At 33.5% G+C, this 21,180-nt stretch overlaps 1 protein-coding gene across 22 annotated transcripts; it reads right to left on the bottom strand.

Annotated features, from left to right (window-relative positions):
* Window positions 1-1,685: 1,685 nt before the first annotated feature.
* MLH1 (MUTL-homolog 1) lies at window positions 1,686-20,474 on the bottom strand. Of its 22 annotated transcripts, none has more exons than XM_089763526.1 (17): window positions 20,202-20,474; window positions 19,940-20,112; window positions 19,785-19,857; window positions 19,572-19,638; window positions 18,784-18,918; window positions 18,456-18,666; window positions 17,011-17,159; window positions 16,197-16,295; window positions 14,715-14,790; window positions 14,466-14,601; window positions 14,014-14,108; window positions 13,823-13,931; window positions 7,318-7,483; window positions 6,355-6,516; window positions 4,749-4,923; window positions 3,042-3,205; window positions 1,686-2,251 (listed from the first exon to the last, which is right to left on the bottom strand). In XM_089763526.1, the coding sequence occupies exons 4-17, from the start codon at window positions 19,572-19,574 to the stop codon at window positions 2,207-2,209; spliced, it is 1,725 nt and encodes a 574-aa protein (XP_089619652.1). In that variant the 5' UTR covers window positions 19,575-19,638; window positions 19,785-19,857; window positions 19,940-20,112; window positions 20,202-20,474; the 3' UTR covers window positions 1,686-2,206. The 22 variants fall into 22 exon arrangements, 16 of the variants coding, with proteins under 16 accessions (XP_089619652.1, XP_089619639.1, XP_089619640.1 ...); XM_089763513.1 differs by lacking the exon at window positions 19,572-19,638 and adding an exon at window positions 14,314-14,334; XM_089763514.1 differs by lacking the exon at window positions 19,572-19,638 and adding an exon at window positions 14,314-14,334 and having other exon boundaries at window positions 14,721-14,790.
* Between the last annotated feature and the right edge of the window lie 706 nt (window positions 20,475-21,180).

Here is a 21,180-nt window from a genome sequence, read left to right as displayed (position 1 = left end):
CAATCTGAAAATAAAAATAAAAATAATTATTTTATTAAAATTTAAATTCTAAACTTAATAATGTTATTTTTTAAAATGACTGCATTTATGAATTTACATATCTACTTGTAATTAAATTTATAAAACTAACTGGGAGGTTTACAAAACTTTGGGATTTCTAATGTAAAAGGTAATTTTTAGGGTCTAAACAAACATAATTTTTGATAAATTATTCATGAACATATTCGGTTTCTATTAATTTATGTTTGTTTATTAAGCTTAACAAACAATATTGAATAATATTTTTATATTCATTTATTAAATGAACTTACCACGAATAGAAGTTTATTTGATTCATTTATGTTAATGAATAAAATCATTTAAAGTTCGTTTAAAATTCATTCGTTTATTGTTTATTTGTTGTTCGTTTATAATAATACTAATAAAATTATATTTTTATCTTTTACCCTAATCCTATTTTAAAATTCATTTGAGTTCGTTTAGAGTTTGTTTATTTAAATTTATTTGGTTATTATTTATGAATATGGTCGTTTATACATATTTGTGAACATGTTCATTCAATGTTCACGAACAAATTCATTTAATTTAATTAAATGAATATGAGCCGAACGCGAACAATCTATTATTTAAATGAACAAACATAAACAAATAGAACAATTTTCTTAACGAACATGAACACTCATAAAAATAAACGAATAAATAAGATATCTACATTCATTTGTTTATATTCAATTCCTTTACAACCCTAATAATTCTTTTTTGTTTAGCACTCTTTTTTTTTTCAATGTTTTTAATATTATATTGACTTATAAGATTGTTAGTTGAATTGGTGTCAATTTAATAATTTGGTCATGCTTTTCAATTTTTAAGACTATGATTAGTTTTTTAATTTCAAAATTTTTTTTGAAATTACATTTATAATCAAATTTTACATCATATTATCAATTGAATAATTAATTATTATATCAAAATCAAATTATAACCACTAAATAATCAACTAACAAACAATAAAATAACTAAACAACTAAAATCACATACAATAAAATTTAAAAATAATTTCTGGTCAAAAAAATCAAAAGCAATTTATTAGCAATTCATGTGTAATATGATCGGATGTCTGATTTTCGATTCAGTTCATTAGTCCAACATAATGAAAATTTTTAATATTTTATATTTTTAAAAAATTTAAAAAATTTACAAAAAATAGAAAAACCCAAAACCTTAAAAAAACAACTGAAAAAACCTTTGTCTAAGTTTTTTCTAAAAGCTATTGACCAAAGCATTATTAGGAATTTGAACGGAAACTTCCCCTTTTTTTATTTTTATTTTTTTACAGGCAATTTCGCATTTCACGCGAGACCTATCTTATCTAGCAACCCAGCCCGATATAAATTTGAAAGTCAAGGTGTTGAGACTAAGATACCCGGCGATAACGTTGGATCTGATAGAAACAAACTCCTTAACAAGGGAACTCTTCAGAAAAAGAGAACTCAAATCCGAGTTTAAGAAAAAAAAAAAAAAGTCTTTCAAAGTATGAGATGAAAACTTTTATAATATTTAAAAAACGACTAAAATTGAACTTAAAACTTAATTAATTTACATAATTTAACTTAATTAATTTACACAACCATTTTTAAAAGATAATATTTAATAATTTTAAAGTTTAAATCTCAACATATTACCCATTTGACTATATCATATTGTTTTCTTTTTTTCTAAAAAAAAATGTTACAAGCTGTTACTATAAAAAAGAGAAAAGATAGTTGGCCTTTGGACCAAAATAAAAGGAAAAAAAGACCATTACAATTTACGTGGGCCGCATACAGGAAAACTGTTTTTCAAAAACAAAAGCATCTCGAGGCTGGAACCTTCCTGATTTTAGCTGCCACAAGGTCAACAAACAAAAACAGTAGAGCTTTGGATGGTAGGATATCAACTGTTTGCGTCAATGTCCTTTCTAAACCTGGCTTTCATCATTTACACGGGCAAATAACAGATTTACAAAACATTTGATAAAGGTAATTGGTACAAGGAAATGGGTGTCTTGGTTTGGTGAAGGGATAAACACTGTACATATAGCCCTTCATGCAATACTTTCAGGACCTTGAACACAATATATCACACACTGCAAAATGGAGACCTTTGGATAATAGCAGTCATCTCATCTGTGTGTTTTCTGAACATCTTCAGAAGGCAATCTCTTTGATTAGCATCGTTCGAAAATCTTATAGAGCTTCTCCAGTGAAGCTACCTGAAAAAGGCAAGGATTACTCATTAGTTTACTTAACTATTAACAAAATAAAGTTGTATACAAGCCCCCATTACCCAATAACTGAGGGAGGAGAAAATGAAAACAAGTTTCTGAAATAAAAGTTCAATAATTCGTTAGCACTACTTTATTATTACTCCATTAGTATTACTTTACTATTACTCCCTCTGTCCTATAATATTAGTTCATTTTTGGGATTTGAACACAAGTATTAATTGTTGATTCTACTATGCATGTCTTAGCATAAACTAATTCATACTAGAAAGCTAATACCGTACAAAAGTTAAATATAGAATGGGGAGTCTATTATCTCCAAGAGATGCTGCAACTGTTAAAACTTCAAAATTCAAGTTTGAAGTCTTATGTTCAAAGTCCCTATTCTTGGAAAGCAGGTGGGTTTATTGGATAATAGGCACTTTGAAAACCTAAACCAGAGCCCAACCCGCACTTTGAAAATACATGTCCCAAAAGGGGCATCCAATGGTTAGAATTTCAAACTCCATCTTGGAGATCTCAAGTTCGAATCCTAGGATGTGCAGAGTGGGGTTATGGGATGGGAGATGGATACCTCCCATTCTGTGGCCTAAGATCATATAGACCGAAATAAAAAGAAAAAGAAAAGTTAACATTGGACAAGTATATATAACATGTCGATGGTAATAATCATATGGTTTCTATAGACTAGCAAACTTTGGAAGGAAAGGAACTCAATAGGTGGAAAGCCATTTAAGAGTAAACTCAGCCTGTATCGGTAAGAGTAAAATCAACCTACCCTGACAAATGTTCCATTAACGGCCATTGAAGTTGGAGGTTTTAGAAAGAGTCTCATGGCTGGAAACAAGACATGTTGGATTGACCATTCCCGCTGAGCCCATGCAGTCTCTGCCTCTGAAAGTAGTTCATGCTCCAATCCATCCTCTATTTCAATATCATCTCCTGTGAACACCAGACAGCAACAAGCCTGATTATTAATGGAACATATATATAAAATTTCCAACTGCTGATTATTAAGAACAATCCAGCGCAAGAAATATAAGCATTATGCCCCAACTGCTGTAAATATGCTATGTTATACGGACTAGGATCAGATGTCAAACATGGGGACGTATCCAGCAGGGTAATGTCATGTTGTTGGCAATTTTTTACACTAATTTTGAGGATATAAGCATCAGATGACGTTAGAGGTGTCAACTGAGCAGATCAGGTCACTTTAGGTTGAAAAAAAATTGAGTTGTTTTAGGTTTGAGTCTTTTGGGTTTGACACTGTTTATTTGGATTTGGGTCATCAGATTCAGGTCATTTTGAGTTCAAATTGTTGAACTCCAAAATCAAATCAATTTAATTTTGGGTCATTTAGGTTTAGACTTTTAAGTTATTTGGGTTTAGATCATTTCAAAATCAGGCTAATTCGGGTTTGAGTCATTTTGGTTTCAAGTTTGAAGAATTTAAATCGAACTGGGTTGGATGCAGGTAGATTGGGCAGGCTTCCGGGTTTGGGTCAACTTTCACAACTTTAGAAGACATAAATTTGAAGTGTCAAGAAATACCAGACACAATTACATTAAGGAAAAGTGAAAAGTTGATGTAACATAGATATGTGATGGAAAATCGCAAATTGAGAGAGGCAAGAAAACTATTTCTTTGTAAAGAATGGTAGTTAATTCGAGCAAAAGTAGTAAACATTTTATCAGCCCTCCCTTCACCTCTTTTTCCTCTGGTAAATACCTGCCATTCAACATAACATAAAACTCTATTATCCTGAAAATAGACTTTGAAGCAAAAAGCATAAGTAAACTAGAAAATAATAAGATAACAAAGTACTCAGCAAAAATTATTATCAAGTTATGCAGCATAACACTTCTTAGATTGTATGAACCCTCCATAGCCCCGTTGTCAATAGCACCCTCAGTTACTGATAAGACTGAGTAAACAACAAAAATAATAATGAAAAAGGTTCCTAGAGGTGAAATTTTAAGTTGAGATTACCCAATTTGGTTTAAGAGAAAAGCCACACCATTATATTTCAAATAGAAGTAAAAAAAACTAGTAATAATTTGTAATTATACTAATAACATTTTAAGCATTTTGAAATTCCTATTATTGTGACACATTTAAAGCAAACTGTCTACTTAAATTAGTACTAATCAAATGAATAAAAAATTTCCTTACAGTGAGAGTTTTCCTAATTAGTGGCCCAAGGAAGTGTGATACTTAATGATAGTTTATCTTCAATGTGGTGATCTATATCTACGGCATACTAACTGGTAACAACTACATTTTTAGCATCTTAAAACAGGCCTTTGTGCATCCAGCAGCAGGGAAAACCTATCACATTTCATTTTATCATGGTTGCAGTTGCATTAGTAAAACTGTGATTTAATTATAACTGCTACAATATCACCATTCTCATGCTTTCTACTAGTCTACTAAGAAGAGCCTTATCCTCAATAGAAACATACGCAATGAGATTCACACATACCAATCTCAGAAGAAGAATTTCCTATGATTTGAGGATTCTTTCCATGTTTTCTCTTCTTGTAAAATTCCAATCCTTCACCTGATGGATTTGGCAAGAGAGGAGGATGCATAGCATAAAAATTCCCAAGAGCAGCTGCAAGTGATTGGAAGCAATTTTTTTCATTTTCCCAATCAACCTACAGTAAATAGGAGAAATCAAAATTCGTAGAAACAAGTATTTATATCCACAGGGATACACAGTTTTATATTAACGAAGTTTCCAACACTTGGATGTAAGTAGTATCCGCTATCACTGCTTATATAAACAAGGTAAGTCTTAGTAAAATAGATGGAATGAAGCTCTTGTACGACCAAGGAAATTACCTAAAAACATATTTCACTTATTTTCTTAATCCATATCTATCGTGATTCCTTCTAGCGCTTCAAGCATGACTTGCTAATCTACCAGCATGGATAACACATTGCATAAACAATAGCAAAAAATTTGGCCCAAAAAAACAAACAATAGCCAAAGAGGAAAAGGAAATAAAAGAAAATTGGCCTAAGCAACAATGGTTGCAAATAAAAAACAAAGTAATTTTGAGTTTAGTTGCAGCACCACTCCACCAAAGTTGAATAGGAGATAACATGAGATCTCAAATTTACCCTTCGTTCAGCAAGTGCCAATGCCTTGGCCCTCATCAGGCTCCAATGGGGGCAAATGGAAAAGCCACCACACCAGAGGCTTGCCTTAATGGGCTCTTAAACGTTCTTTTTATAAATGTTTAAAATGGAAAATCAAACAACTTTGGACCCAAAAATGTCCAAATGAAAGGCCCTTTTATCAATATGTTCACCCTAACCACTTCCAACTAAGAGGAAAGCTCCCTTCAATATCACACAATTTTAACCACATCCTTGGCACCTTTACTGCAAAAGGAAAGGAGCTGAAACAGAGATGAATAAAGATTTACTAGAGAGAATAAGGGATCTAAGACTAACCAGGAAAAAGACAACGGGAGAGAGAGAGAGAGAGAGAGAGAGAGAGAGAGAGGCTGGCAGCATATTCTATAAGGGAAAGAAAGTGAAGTTTAGACATTACGAGTACAATGAGGGAGGGAGGAGGAAAAAGAGAAAGAGAAATGAAGAGGGGGAGTTCGCACTGTCACCGACAACACAACTGTTGGCAGCCAAGAATCAACAGAGAGGTCTTGGTGAAGTCTCTGAAAAAGACAGAAAAAGGGGGGGGGGGGAGAGAGAGAGAGAAGAAAAAAAAAATGAAAAAATGAAAAAATGAAAACAAGGAAAGGTATGTGAGAAAAAAATGTAGAGAAACAAGAAAGAGTAGAAGGAATGAGATCTATTAGCATGAAAAACTTTATTCGCTAATGTTGTCTTAAGACTGACTCTTATGTGTTAAAAGAAAACAGGAACAAACACATGAACTACCACTTCATTACTCTCACTCTTTCAATTATTGGCCATGCCAATTCGTCTGCAGAATTCAACTAAGTTTGTGAGGGAGAGCTAACTTTAGCTTTTAAGCAAAAAGCAGACCATGTCTAACAACTACCACATGCCATGGCACTAAAATCAAGAATTATCATAATTTAAACACTGGAACCTACATCATTGCCCAAACATAGTACAAATTCAGGAACACGATCCATGTCTGGAGTGTACTGGTCAAGTAGGATTGGAAGTCTAGACAAATTCCCATCTGAATCAATAAAAATGCAGAAATACTCCTCTAGCATTTCAGCCTTTTGCTTAAGCAGCTGTGTATTCATCTGCAGAAGATCAAATGTTGGTATAAGTGCATTGATAGTGGGTAAAAAGGCACACATGTTGAAAGCTGCAGTTAAGCAAACATATTACGTACTCAAAAAGTAACTTTTTGAACTTTCAAATGAACTAGCACATATGAAAAATGAGAACCAGTTGCATCAATTTTTATTTAAAAAAAGGAATATAGGAAAAGAAAAACAAGAACCAAGCAAACAAATCATATCTTTATGCATTTTTCTTCCTTCTTCCTTTTTCCTTTTGTATGCTTTTTCTTTTACTTTTGCTAGTTCCTTTCTCTTGTTTGCTAAGGGAGGGGAAAGAAGAGGCATTTTGCAAGAGTTTTTTGAATTAGTTAAAGATGTGAAAATTCATATGCTTGTTGACTATATAAACTCAGACAAGCTCCAGTGGTAGATCAGTGGAGAATTGAACAAAATGGGCCTCAAACTGAACTGGTTATCCCTTAGGATGGTCCCACTGACTGCAACAAGCAAAATACAGACAATCAAACCAGGCTTGACACAGTATAAATTGTTTATGAAATTAAGAAACAAACAAGTGACACATGGGGAACTGAACCAGCTTGGCAATTTATATGGTATACAACCCTTTAAACCATAAGGATAGTTATCGTGTTTACATTAAGGAAAAGAATTTAATATTGAAACATATAATAAGACCCTTTTATACACACACACACACACACACACATATTATTAGCTAATATTTATGTTACTCTGAATCATGCTAGAAAATGTACACATAGAAACTTCAATCAATCATTCCAGGAGAAAGGATGTTACTTCTGCAATTTTCTTTTTGAGGTCATCATTTTCATTGCATTCAAGGTCCAAGTCCTCCTCCTTCAAGGCCAACATAATTAACTCTCGCAAGGGAGCTGGCTCACTTAGTTGGATAGCATTAAAATGAGCAAATCGACGTAAAACTTGCTGATACATAAGTTCTTTGCTGCAAAAGTAGAAAAAAGGAAATTTTAAATAATAGAATAAAATAAAATCTATGCTTTCATGGAGACTCAGTAAACGGAAACAAGGCGTGAGTCCAACTCAAATATACAAGGTTTCAATGTTCACTATCTCCTATATTTGTAATCAATTCTTCCTTATGAATGCATAGATTACACTGTCAATCCAACTTTGACCTAACTCTCAATCAGAAAAATTCAACCTTGCAAAGGCATTGGTCTTTGCTATCAAAATGAACAAAAATAATCACAATGCCACATATTAGTCAGCCAAAACAAGACCAAACAAAATAAAAAGTACTCCCACTGTCCCATAAATAATGTCCCAGTTTGACTTTCAAGGCTCAAACTTTTTCAACTTTGACTTCATTTTATTTTAAATATATTGATAATGAAAATATGAGAAAATACTTTCTAAAAACCCTGAATGAGGATTTTTCAAATATAATTTTATAAAAAAAATTATTTCAATAAAATATTTTTAAAAAATCAATGGTTGAAGTTGATAAAGTTTGAGTGTTAAAAAGTCAAACCAGACATAAGTTATAGGACAGAGGGAATAACCAAGCCACTATGTTTATTTATTGTTAGAAAATTTTTAAGGGGGGCATAAAACGGAGATAGCATTTTGACAAAAAAGAAAACACCCCCTAGGAACTTCTTACATACATGATAAATTGCACTTTTCATATTTTATAAGGTTACATGGTGAATGCATGGACTTCAAGTGGCACAGGCAAACAGACTGATAAAAGGAACTTCATAGAAGCAGTTTTTCCATGAATGTATGTGATTTGCACAAGTTAAAGCTATACTTATATGTCCCAAAGGCTAATCTAGATCTTCCCTTTCTTTAATTTCTTGATCTCTTTACACTGTTTAACATTGTTCTATTTTCCAATTTAAGAGTAAAGGAAAAGGTTTTGGTTGATCAACCTATTTAATTTATTGTGGCAGAAACTACAGAGGATACCAAGAAGAGGTGAATTTTCAAGTGGGTTTCAGTGGATGTCTTTGTCCCCTCTGCCCCAAAAAATATTATTAATATTATAGTTCATTAAGTTTCATTATTACTGTCATCTTTAATTATAAGTTGCCTCATAATAATTGTTTAAAATTTTTGCCATTCTATTTCTCTGTTTCCAAAATTATGGTATGAGACATTATATTCAATACTTTTTTTTTCTTTTTTCTTCAACAATATAGTTACACAGCAGGTTTCAATGTTATGATTGTCTTCTGTGAAATGGTTACTTAATGAGATTTGTTCAACTTGAGGTTGTACTGCACATGGTACAACTAAATGATTTGGTGTTACTAAACTTATCATTTCCTTGATGTTAAAGATTTTCCCATTCTGATTTTATTTGAGATTTTAGGTTATAATTTTCTTCATTTGCTTCATGTCTGCTTCCAAAATGTGTTTCTTTTAATGTTTATGCATGTCATGTTAGCAAGTATATTTTTGCATTTAGACTTGTAATCTTTTTTTCGGACCATTGCAAGCTCTCAAGAAAACGGTTTACTCTTATTTTCTACCCAATACTCCACAAAATCCAAATAAATTCACATTTTTGCAATACCATGTCAAAAATATAGATTCAATTGTCATTATTACCGTTCTAAACCCATTTGCATATTCTGAATACGTAAATTTCAACAGTAACTTAATTTTTCATTTTATCTTTGTGGGAAAACACTTATTTACAGCTGGTTGTAATCTTGTAATCTGTATATTTATATTTGTATCTCTAGAATTAAGTATTTGTATCCCTAGAATTAAGGAAGATTTAGTTTCCTAGTTTAACCCCTAGTTAGTTGTATATAAACCTAAGATTCTTGTATAATTCGAATAAGCAGTTTTTCAATATACATTCAGTTTCCACATGGTATCAGAGCTTTAGGCTCTTCTGGGGAAGCAAAATTTTCAGCCTTCATTGCCGAATCCTGTTTAGGCCTTCATTGCCGAACCCTTTCAAAGAAAGATATCACTACACCTCAATTTGAGAAAATGTTAACTGGAAAAATCACTAGAGTACTACAGATGTCTCAGAAACAAGGAGAGTTCAACAGGGAAGAGATTGAAAAGCTGAGAAACTTATTGAAAATCCTTGAAAAGCCTACTATGGTATGTTCTTTGGGTAAAGTTTCTAGTTCAGGTAAAGCTTCTGGTTCTCATGGATTAAATGTCTCGGCTAAGCCTATTACGAGTTCTTGGGTCATTGACTCAGGAGCCACAGACCACATGACACATTCTTCACAAAAGTTTAGTACATATAACCTGTGTCCTAGTAATAAGAAAATTGTTGTTGCTGATGGTTCACTTACCACAGTGGCAGGATTAGGAGATGTTCAAGTTAATCCCTCGTTTGTTCTAAAAAATGTTCTTCATGTTCCTGGATTATCTATTAATCTGATATCTATACAAAAACTTACCAGAGATATGAATTGCAATGTAACTTTTTATCCCTCTTATTGTGAATTTCAGGACCAGAGTTCGGGGAAGATGATTGGACTTGCTAAGGAGAAGGATGGACTATACTATCTTGAGACATCAAATAGCACAAGTAGTATCAAAAATAGTTTACCTTTGTCATTTCTTTCTGAAAAATCTTCCAATAAAGACAAAATTTGGCTTTATCATCTTCGTCTTGGACATCCTTCTTTTGGAACCTTGAGAAACATGTTTCCTTCTTTGTTCAAAGGATTAAATGTTGAAGATTTTCATTGTGATATTTGTGAATTTGCAAAACATAGACGTGTGTCTTTTCCAATCAGTAACAAAAGAAGTTCTACTCCCTTTTACTTGATTCATAGTGACATTTGGGGTCCCTCTACAATTCCTAATATTTCTGGTGCGAGATGGTTTGTTTCATTCATAGATGATTGTACTAGGGTCTCTTGGGTTTTTTTACTTAAATCCAAATCAGATGTGAATAGTGTGTTTTTAAGCTTCCAAAACATGATCCAAAATCAATTTGGAGTGAGAATCAAGAGATTTAGGTCTGATAATGCAAGAGACTACTTCAACCATAGTCTATCCACCTATTTTCAAAAAGAGGGGATTATCCATGAGTCATCTTGTGTTAATACTCCACAGCAGAATGGAGTGGCAGAGAGGAAAAACAGTCATTTACTAGCCACAACCCGAGCCTTTCTTTTTCAAGCAAATGTACCTAAATCTTATTGGGGGGAAGCTGTTCTCACTGCCACATACATTATAAATAGGTTACCTTCAAGAGTTTTGGGATTTAAAACTCCTATGGAACTACTCTCACAATTTTATCCCAACCTCAATACCACAAACAATCTCACACCTAGGATATTTGGTTGTACATCATTTGTTCATGTTCACAGTCATAACAGGGGAAAGTTGGATCCAAGAGCGATTAAGTGTATTTTTGTGGGGTATTCTTCAACTCAAAAAGGATATAAGTGCTATCATCCTCCTACCAAAAAATTCTATTTGTCTGCAGATGTCACTTTTGAAGAAAATAAACCATTTTTTACTCAACCTTATCTTCAGGGGGAGACTTCATTCATGGAAGATAAGGATAAAGACTTCTTTTTGCTTGATTTGCCCCCTTCTTCAACATTTACACCCATTAATTCTTCTGAGTCGAAACCTGTTTCTGCTGAGCCCAAGTCAAACACTGAATTTGAGTCTGAACCCATTCCAAATACAGAAGATGTGACAAAGGATAATATTATTCTTGATTCTATGAAGGAATTACAGGTGTACTCAAGAAGGAAAGTTCCAGATCCTGAACCAGTGCCAGTCCAAGAGCCTGATCCTAACTCTGGAAATGAGGTAACTACAGTTTTTGACTCTGTTTCTCAAAATGAGCATGAATCTCCTAAAACTATAACCAGTGATTATGATTTGCCTATTGCCATTAGGAAAGGAACCAGAGAATGTACCAAGCATCCACTATACCCAATATCTAATTTTGTCATTTGAAAAATTCTCACCATCCCACAAAAATTTTCTTGTGAGCCTAAACACTATTTCTGTTCCAACTACATTATCCGAGGCATTATCCAATGAGAAATGGAGGCAAGCCATGAAAATAGAAATGGAGGCCTTAGAGAAAAATCAGACATGGGAACTGGTAGAGTTGCCTAAAGGAAAAAATTCAGTGGGGTGTAAATGGGTTTTCACCGTAAAATACAAGGCAGATGGTACTGTTGAAAGGTATAAAGCCAGGTTAGTGGCTAAGGGCTACACTCAAACTTATGGAGTGGATTACCAGGAAACCTTTGCTCCAGTTGCCAAGATGAATACAGTTAGAATTTTGTTATCATTGGCTGCAAATTACAATTGGCAGCTTCAACAATTTGATGTAAAGAATGCTTTTCTACATGGTGATTTGGAAGAAGAAATATATATGAAGGTTCCACCGGGATTTGAAGGTCATCTAGAAGCAAACAAAGTATGCAGGCTAAAAAAGGCTTTATATGGCCTTAAACAGTCTCCTAGAGCTTGGTTCGGGAGATTTGCCAAAGTGATGCTAGTAATGGGATATAAACAGAGTCAAGGAGATCACACATTGTTTATCAAGCACTCTGATTCAGGGAGAGTCACAGTTCTATTAGTGTATGTTGATGATATAATTGTAACTGGAGATGATGAAAAAGAGAGAGAATCTCTAAAACAGTGTTTGGCTAGAGAATTTGAGATAAAAGAGCTAGGGAGATTGAAGTACTTCCTAGGAATTGAAGTAGCTCACTCACGGCATGGTATTTTTATCTCACAACAGAAATATGTGATGGATCTTTTGAAGGAAACTGGGAAGCTTGCATGTAAACCTGCAAATACCCCTATGGATCCTAATCATAAAATTGGAGAAGCTAATGAAGATGCTGCTGTAAATAGAGAGATGTACCAAAGATTAGTTGGAAGACTCATTTATCTCTCACATACTAGACCTGATATAGCATATGCTGTGAGTGTGGTAAGTCAATTTATGCATAGTCCTAAAGAAGTGCACCTACAGGCTGTCTACCGTATATTGCACTATTTGAAGGCCAATCCTGGGAGAGGTATCTTATTCAAAAGAAATTCGGGGTTAGTTCTAGAAGCATATACAGATGCTGATTATGCAGGTTCAGTAACTGATAGAAGATCCACCTCAGGCTATTGTACTTTCTTAGGTGGTAATCTTGTGACTTGGAGGAGTAAAAAACAGAATGTGGTGGCAAGATCAAGTGCTGAAGCAGAGTTCAGAGCAATGGCTCAAGGGATTTGTGAACTACTATGGTTAAAGATTATCTTAGAAGACTTGAAGATCAAGTGGGATGGACCAATGAGACTCTACTGTGATAACAAGTCTGCAATAAGCATTGCTCACAATCCTGTACAACATGACAGAACAAAACACATTGAAGTAGACCGGCATTTCATAAAGGAGAAACTAGACAGTGGGTTGATTTGTACACCTTATGTATCAACCAAGGGTCAACTTGCAGATGTGTTGACTAAAGGTCTCAGCAGTGCAACATTTCAAGGAATTATTTCCAAGCTGGGAATGGAAAACACCTATTCACCAGCTTGAGGGGGAGTGTGGGAAAACACTTATTTACAGCTGGTTGTAATCTTGTAATCTGTATATTTATATTTGTATCTCTAGAATTAAGTATTTGTATCCCTAGAATTAAGGAAGATTTAGTTTCCTAGTTTAACCCCTAGTTAGTTGTATATAAACCTAAGATTCTTGTATAATTCGAATAAGCAGTTTTTCAATATACATTCAGTTTCCACAATCTTTATAAATGCCATTAGTGTTCATGCATGCAGCTGTTATTTTCTGATTTTTATTTAAGTTGTGCTCTGCAACTGGATTGTTGCAAGTTGCAACATCAATTCTTGATGTAGATTTAAATAGTTTCTATGTCATTAGTCTCAAGGCTTCCCTTTGTTATTGTGATTTAGTTATGTCTTATGAGCTATAGCAATATTATCCTTGTTTTCTACTCACCATACTGCATATTTAGTAATAAGTTTAAATCTTGGGGGAAAGAAAGAATGAAGATTATGAAGTGCTGTTCACATTGCATGCAAAAGTTACACTTTAGTGATATAATTATTGTTTTTAACTTTAACCTTCTCAATGTTGGGTTTTGTTCATGATTTTTTGTTTTAACTCAATTTGGTTGCCTTAATGTCAAGTAATCTGATGAGCTCATGTTTAGTCCCACTTTTATTTGACAGTATTTAAAAAAAAAAAAGAATAAAAAGTTTTACTCTACTGTTGCACACTGGCACGTATAATTGTCCTAAGCATATAAGCATGAGGGATTTCATGAATGTGTGGTAATATTACCTTAAGTTCACCACATTAGCAAGATATAGATGAGTATTATGCTGAACCAATGCAAAAACATCATCTGCCATTCCAACATACGTGCATTGTCTCACAATGTCCAGCAAACCTACGCGATATATTTTAGTAAGAATTATTGGATAAATCCGCCCAAGCAAGTTTTCTTGCACAATAAATTGCCATGAAATTACCAGAGTGACATTTGTTATCAATATCATTGATAAGCTCCTGAATGCTAGTAAGATCTGCAGTTTCCTTCAGGTTCCTTCTTTGTCTAACAGATGACCTGCATGTGGAGATTAGAATTAGATGGATAAATATATCAAAGTAGATTTATTATATGAAAAAGGCAAGAATCAGAAACTCATAAAGCTTTAGCATTCAGGCACATTTATTTTTACAGGAAATCAAAACAAAGGAGGGGGAAGGAAATAAAAGAAAAAAAGAGTTCCAGAAAATCTTTCTTTTGCAGAAGCTGTAAAACAGAATACCTCAACATAACAGGAAATGGGCTGTAAAACAGAGGACAGGTACAAGAAGGTAAGTACAAGCTCTCATATCTGGTCCAGATATTTCTAAACAGTATAGAATTAGAAAAGAAAGAGCAATTTACTCTTTTATAAGCATGAACTATGGATCCTACCTCACAGCTGCCAAGCCAGAATTCTTTTCAAGCTGGTTCTGGGGTTTCGTATACAAGTAGGCATGCAACCGTCCAGCAGGATCTGACGAATCTGTTCTCACCATTTTATGCACTGGAACTTTATGTGATTTTGATCCTGAGAGTTCAAAAATACACACTAGACTATGAATAAATATTTGAATGAACATGTTCAGAGTAGGAAATCTGAGAGCATGCAATAGTCACGAGGAGAAAGCATGTTTTCCATACCATTACCAGATGGTGAGGGATTAAGGTGTAAACCATTGTTTGTAATTGAGCAAACAGATGGAGAGGTTTCCACAGCCTGTCAAAAGCAATATACACAAGATGACAAGAGGAAAGTGCACAGGTGAGACTGCAATATCCATTTAAAATGTTAGCATAAGATACAAATTCAACAGTTTTCTTGTAGTCTAGACAGCAAATTGCTAGAAATGTGCCAGCAAGTGGTTCTTTAAGCATTTTGTAATCTAGAAAGTGAATTTCCAGGAAAGGAACCAGCAAATGGTTCCACAAGTATTAGAAAACTTTCTTCCCAGATTGTAAGAGCACTTTCTTGAGTCCTAGTTTACACAGGAAAGTATATGGATAATTTGGTTAGACTCTCAAAAGGAAGATAATTAACCTATAAAATGTTTCAGTTGGCGAGCATCTGCACCATCCACCTGTTTCTATTTTCATACAAAGCCATGTTAGAGTTAACAAAAGGATAAGCACACTGCTTATGCTCATACAATGTGTCTTGCTATACATAATAACGTTTGACCTTTACGTATTTATCTAGTGCCAATAACTTCAATACCTAATCTACTTTTAATAAAAAATATCACAGTTAGTGTTAAATTCATCTACTTGATAAATCATTAATTTACTCTAATTTATAGTGAAAATTTGTTGTAGTACCAAGGCAGGCATAGCACCCTAGAGCTTTTCATTTTCTTTCTGTTTCCTTTTCACTTTCCCCCTATAGACAAACAAGCATTAGAAACTATTGTTTCATGTTACATCTCATGCATGACCATCATTTTAGTGATAAAGATTTTCAACAGTAGTAACAGCACAAAGTTAAGGTGCAATAATGGATGCAAGAAGAGAGAACAAAACAAAATTTTAAATAATATACTTAGCACAAATTAGTAGGTCATTATATTGTCATGAAGAAAATCAAAATTTTACCCATCATAAGAAAAAAATATAGATGTGATTATTTTAATGACTACAGGTTTAGAGATTAAATAAGGAGGATTAGAAAAGAAATAAACATCCTCATACGCCCCCCAAAGAGACAGAGAAACAGAAATTTTTTGCTGAGGTTAGCTTAAAAGTTTATCAGAATAATCTCTAAACTTCTCAAAGGAAAAAAAAAGGATCAAAAAAGAAGGAAAACAAGAATACAGATTAAAACTTGTAGATATAGACCTAAAATGTCAAATAATGCAGCCATATCCTGCTCATTATGCCTCAACAAAAGTACAGAAAGTCTAGATGATACAATAACATATTATCACTGCTCAAAGGCATGTATAATTAACAAGCTATTATCATGGTCATACTAATCTGTTAAAATGCTATCAAACTTTTCATGACAGGTTAAGAAAAAGAGACACTGTCATTTTCTATTCATCTTTATGCCTTTAAAGGCAGGTATACAATCTAAGATCTCTTTGGTGCGGAAAGCATCAGATACATTATAGAGAGGACAACATTTACCTGTTCTTGAAATGTCCTTGACTCATTTGAGTTTCTCAACATTGATTCAACCACAGACTGTAACTTCTCAACAATAACTTCCTGATTTAGAAGGCTTACCTGCACAAAAATGTGTATGAAAAAAAGTGAGGCTTAAAAGACAGAAAAGCCAAAGGAGAGAGGTACACAGGAAGTAAACATTCTATGAAGGCTAATTCAACAGTAAGTAACTCATGCAAAGTAAAGACATAAAAATGAGCAGTGGTTACTTGCACACTCATGTATCAAGCACTAATTCAGTGCTTTAGTTTCTGTTCTTTGGGTCTCATTTCCCCTAACTTTTTAGCAGATAGAGCTTTCCACTACTTTTTGGAGGCAATTTTCTTGTGCTTTTGGAGGGTCAAATATGGGGCCCCTGCTATGGTTCCACTGTTTCCGTTTTCTTTTTCTTTTTTTTTTAAAAGGTTATATCATTCCTTATGCTAACGAAAAACTGATCCAGGCACTTGATTAATGAAGAAGTCATTTCAAAACGCAAAAAGCAACCATTTTCTTAGAAAAGAAGAAAAAACAAAAAAAGCTATTGTTGCTTTAATAAGTTTTTGACTAAAAAATTTAATCCTTTTTCTCCAAGGTTAGGTTAATTGTTTGGACACCACAGAGACAAATGCATAATGGAATGGTCCATCTGCTTTTGGTTATACCATTGAGAGATTTATTAGTAGGCGATTTCTTCCCCTGCTGTCATCTTATTCATAACACTTCATTTCTAAGTTAAGAGTTAAAAGTACAATTGTTGCATGAAGGCCGACAACAAAATCCTAGATATGCATACCTCCTTCTTTGTTGGGTGCACGTTCACATCAACATGCTCGGGTGGCAATATAATGGACATGTATATGAAGGGTTTAGATGCTTTTGGTAAGGTTGCAGCATAAACAACTTCAAGAGCTCTCTTTAAAGCAGTGCACTCAACCAACCTATCTGAGGTAATCGACAAAGAAAAAAGAAAAGAATGTGAGATAAAAGATTGAATGAGATCCTAGATACCACCTGCACACCATTAATTATAAACTAAAGTTCGAAAGAAACAACATTAGCGCAATGTGGGATATAGCTAGATTGAAATATAGGTAATTTTCTAGGCCAAATAAATATAGGTAATGACCTTTCTAGAATTGTTAGCCTACAGCTAAACAACAGTTGCAGCAAAAAAGGAGAGACAAGGATGAATTCCCAAACCATATGCTGTGATGACCACCAAAAAGGAAAATGGAAAACTAAAAATAAGTATTTCCAAAATTGACACTGAGAGGTTTGAGGACGAAAAGTGAGATAAAAGGGAAAATAAAAATCCTAAAATCCTTTTATAGCCCTAACCCAACATAAAACCTAAGTGGGCAGACTCTCCAAATTTGTATCACATCAGGTATCTTAACTCACAAAACAATTCAAATTTCAGGCATGCCAAATGGAGCTCAATTCTGAGAACTATAATTTTGTTTTCAAAACATCAATCTGGCTTGCAAGACCAAATAACAAATATACTTAGTTCTCAAAGTAACATTACTCAATCCTTTATCCATTTAGGGGGTTGAATTTAAGGTATTGAAGACGTGCATTCTGATGATCCAGATTTTGACATACTATTCCAAGTATGAATGATCAAAATTTTGGGCAGCCAGAAATTTTTAGACAAAAACAGGATAATTTCTTGGAATTCCTATATGAAAGAGCAGCTAATTCGAGAGAATACATGGATTATTTTGAAAGAACAGTAAAAGTTAGCTCTAATAGTTATAAAAGTTAAATGCAATATAACTTATCAAAGCCAAATTTCTCTCAACCAGGAGGAGTTAATACACCACGAAAGGAGCCAGCACTTGAAGTTCCTCATCACAGGAAAATTTTGGCCAGCTAGGAGATTAAGTTGTTTGGGGCCATTAAATTAGCTGTTAGCTTGTTTATTAATTTCTTTCATTTTCTTAACAGTATTTTATGGAGTGAATCTTGATCTTTATATAAAAGAATCATTCTGTCTGTAATTAGAACTTTTGGAAAATTTTAAGTTTGAGAGCCTTCAAACGATTTCAGTCATTGTTTGATATTGCTACTTGATCCTACGCTTGGTTTGGTAAACATATCATCTACTATCCACCAACTTTGTTTCTTTGTATGCTGCTTCTTTTTCACTTTCAGATAATAGAGAATAAGTGAATCAAATAGAACTAAGACACCTAGCCACATAATAGTTTCAAACATAGAAGAATCAAAACATACCATTAATAAAAAGTACCATCGTAGTTTTCTTAGCAACATAATTTGAGTTGGAAATAAAGCCATCCATCTCAAAGACCGAACTAGAAGGATCATTATCTGAAGCTTCAATTTTTATCAGATTACGAGCAACTGAGAGCCCATAAACAGATCTGATAGCATCAAGCCTTGATGATGTCGCAACAGAGTGAACATCAGCTCTAGCAGCTCCATGCTGATAACAGAACAAGTTAAGGAAAGGCTTTACACAACTCATACTATAAAACTATCAGCTATGTACATAATATAATTATCAATTATAAAGATATGATTTACTGATGGAGAGGTCAACCTTTCTACAAGAAAAGTTCACATCAATATGATGAATGGCAAACCGGCTTAGCAAGTCTACAATTTTAGTATAGTCATCTGCAGAATTTTGCAGTGTCTTCCTCCTAGCAATCATGTTATAGAACAAATTCTCAATCTGAAACACACAACCAAAAGGAATGATGTCAAATATGTAAAGGAGCAAACTGGATAGGGGTGAAAGTGAACAAAGTAGTTTTGACCCACTCACAAGTTATTCTAAGCTGGATGGACCTAAATATGAGCTTGTTTATCAAAACAAACAAGTTTGTGCTTGACAAATTGAGCTTGTCTAATAAATAAGCCAAATTTGGGCACAAAGGTGTTTCGCTTATTTATTTTCACAAATAAAGCTTGCAAGTAGCTTGTCAACTAAGCATGCAAATTGCTGGTGAAGATAGCTTGATTATCAAGTCATAAGCAAATCTCACTCTCAAGCACATAAACAAACCTTGTTTAGAAATCTATTTTATCTTTCCACTGGAGTAGTTTTGATAAACTCCGTGTTATTTGTTGATGATGTTTGATTATACATATGTTGTTTGAAATAGGTTAAAAATTATAGTTCACAAATTTTCTGTGTACATTACTTTAAATTGTGTTTGAGTGAATATTTTTAAAAAGCTTAGTCTAAAGCTGCTTTCCAATATTAAGAGCCCAAATAAGGGTGAGTTACTTAATCCATTTAAGTTCAAGCTTAATAAACACGCAACAAACACTCAAAACAAGCACATAAATAAATCACCATGAGCTGGGGCTGCTTAAGCTTACCATGGCTCATGTATTCCCCTACTAGCATTTCCCAAGAGCCACACACTTAAATTATCAACAAATTTTTCTATACAAAAGCAGAAACCAAATGGCAGCGAAATTAATCTTTGTTATACAAAAGAAAACCAATGATTCATAGTTTTCTCAGTTTCATAAAAACTTATATGAAATAGAAAACAAGTCAAGAAAGGAAAAAAAAAGTGTATTGGATACCATTATTTGGGTTCCTTTGACAGCAGCACATGCCTTGGGTTCATGCTCCATCACACCATCTCTATAAGACACCCTGCACAACCATAAAACGAACATAAAATGAAGAATAAAAAGAAAGTTTTGAACATTTGGTGGAAGAGGTGAGGTCCAAGAACCTGTATCCATGCAATTGGCCTTGGGTAATGGTGGTGACGGTCACGTGACCCACATATGTCATGCTCGCCAAAGCCTCCCCTCTAAACCCCATCGACTTTATTGACAGCAAATCCTCGTATTTGGACAACTTCGACGTCGTATGCCTCTCGCACAATATGGGCAAGTCTTCATGCTATGAACGGAACAGAATTAAATTCAATTAATAACGAATTTTTTTTCCGATTCAAAGAAATGGAAATTAGCAAAAAGAAAGTTCATTACTCGAATGCCATGGCCGTCGTCGGAGACTTGAATGAGTTTAAGGCCGCCGTCCTTGACGATGACGCTTATGGAAGTGGAGGAAGCGTCTAAACTGTTCTCAACCAGCTCTTTGACGGCGGAGATTGGGCGTTGGATTACCTCTCCGGCCGCGATTCGGTTGACCACAGACTCGTGCAGGCGGTGGATCCTGGGTGGCTCCTTGGCTTCTTCTATGGTTTCTATTTCCATGGCTGATGCTTCTAAACAGTACAGAAGTCGCGCCAATAAGAGTCTAAAGAGCAAAAGCGTGTAGCAGCTTTAAACTGACTGTTACTTTGTAAGGTTCGGATTATCCGCTTATAGGTCCAATCGGGCGGCAGATTTAGATTTTAATACCATCAAAAGCCTTTTTACTATTAAAAATAAAAAAAATAATGTTATAATTAAGAAAATTATACATAATTATTTTATAATTTTTATTATTTAAAAAAAAATCATATATATATATATATATATTTTCATAAGAAGACAGTCTTTACAAGAAAAAGAGAATGGATTAAAATCTACACTCATATACTTATCTTAAAACTTTTTAATCACTAAATCAATATATGAAAGAAAAAAAAATTTCCTTATAAAAGTAAGATAAAATTTTACTCTTTTAAAAATATTTTTATTTTTGTATCTAAATAAACCTTTTACTTTTGCTTTCAAAGAAATAAATAATAATGTAAAAAAAAATCAGAATGTAACTCAACTTTAATTCGTAATAGTCATGGATATTTATATTGTAAGCATGAGATAATATGTCATTATCATTTTAATATTTGTTATTGAAGTAAAAATCAAGATAATTTACCATATTTTTGTAAATTTAAAACTTTTAGATTTAATGTAAACGTTTTTTTTTTTTCTTTTTAGCAATAAAATGCTTAAAAATATTGTATATTGAAAATTTTTTCTGGGACTATCACTGATCTATAGGACTGGAATGCCTATG

Source organism: Durio zibethinus, chromosome 7 (genome assembly GCF_047325235.1).
Source record: "Durio zibethinus cultivar Kanyao isolate XHJ-2024 chromosome 7, ASM4732523v1, whole genome shotgun sequence".
Classification (NCBI taxonomy): Eukaryota; Viridiplantae; Streptophyta; class Magnoliopsida; order Malvales; family Malvaceae; genus Durio; species Durio zibethinus.
The sequence above is the reverse complement of the archived record's forward strand: the minus strand, read 5'-3'. Positions and strand labels throughout refer to the sequence as shown.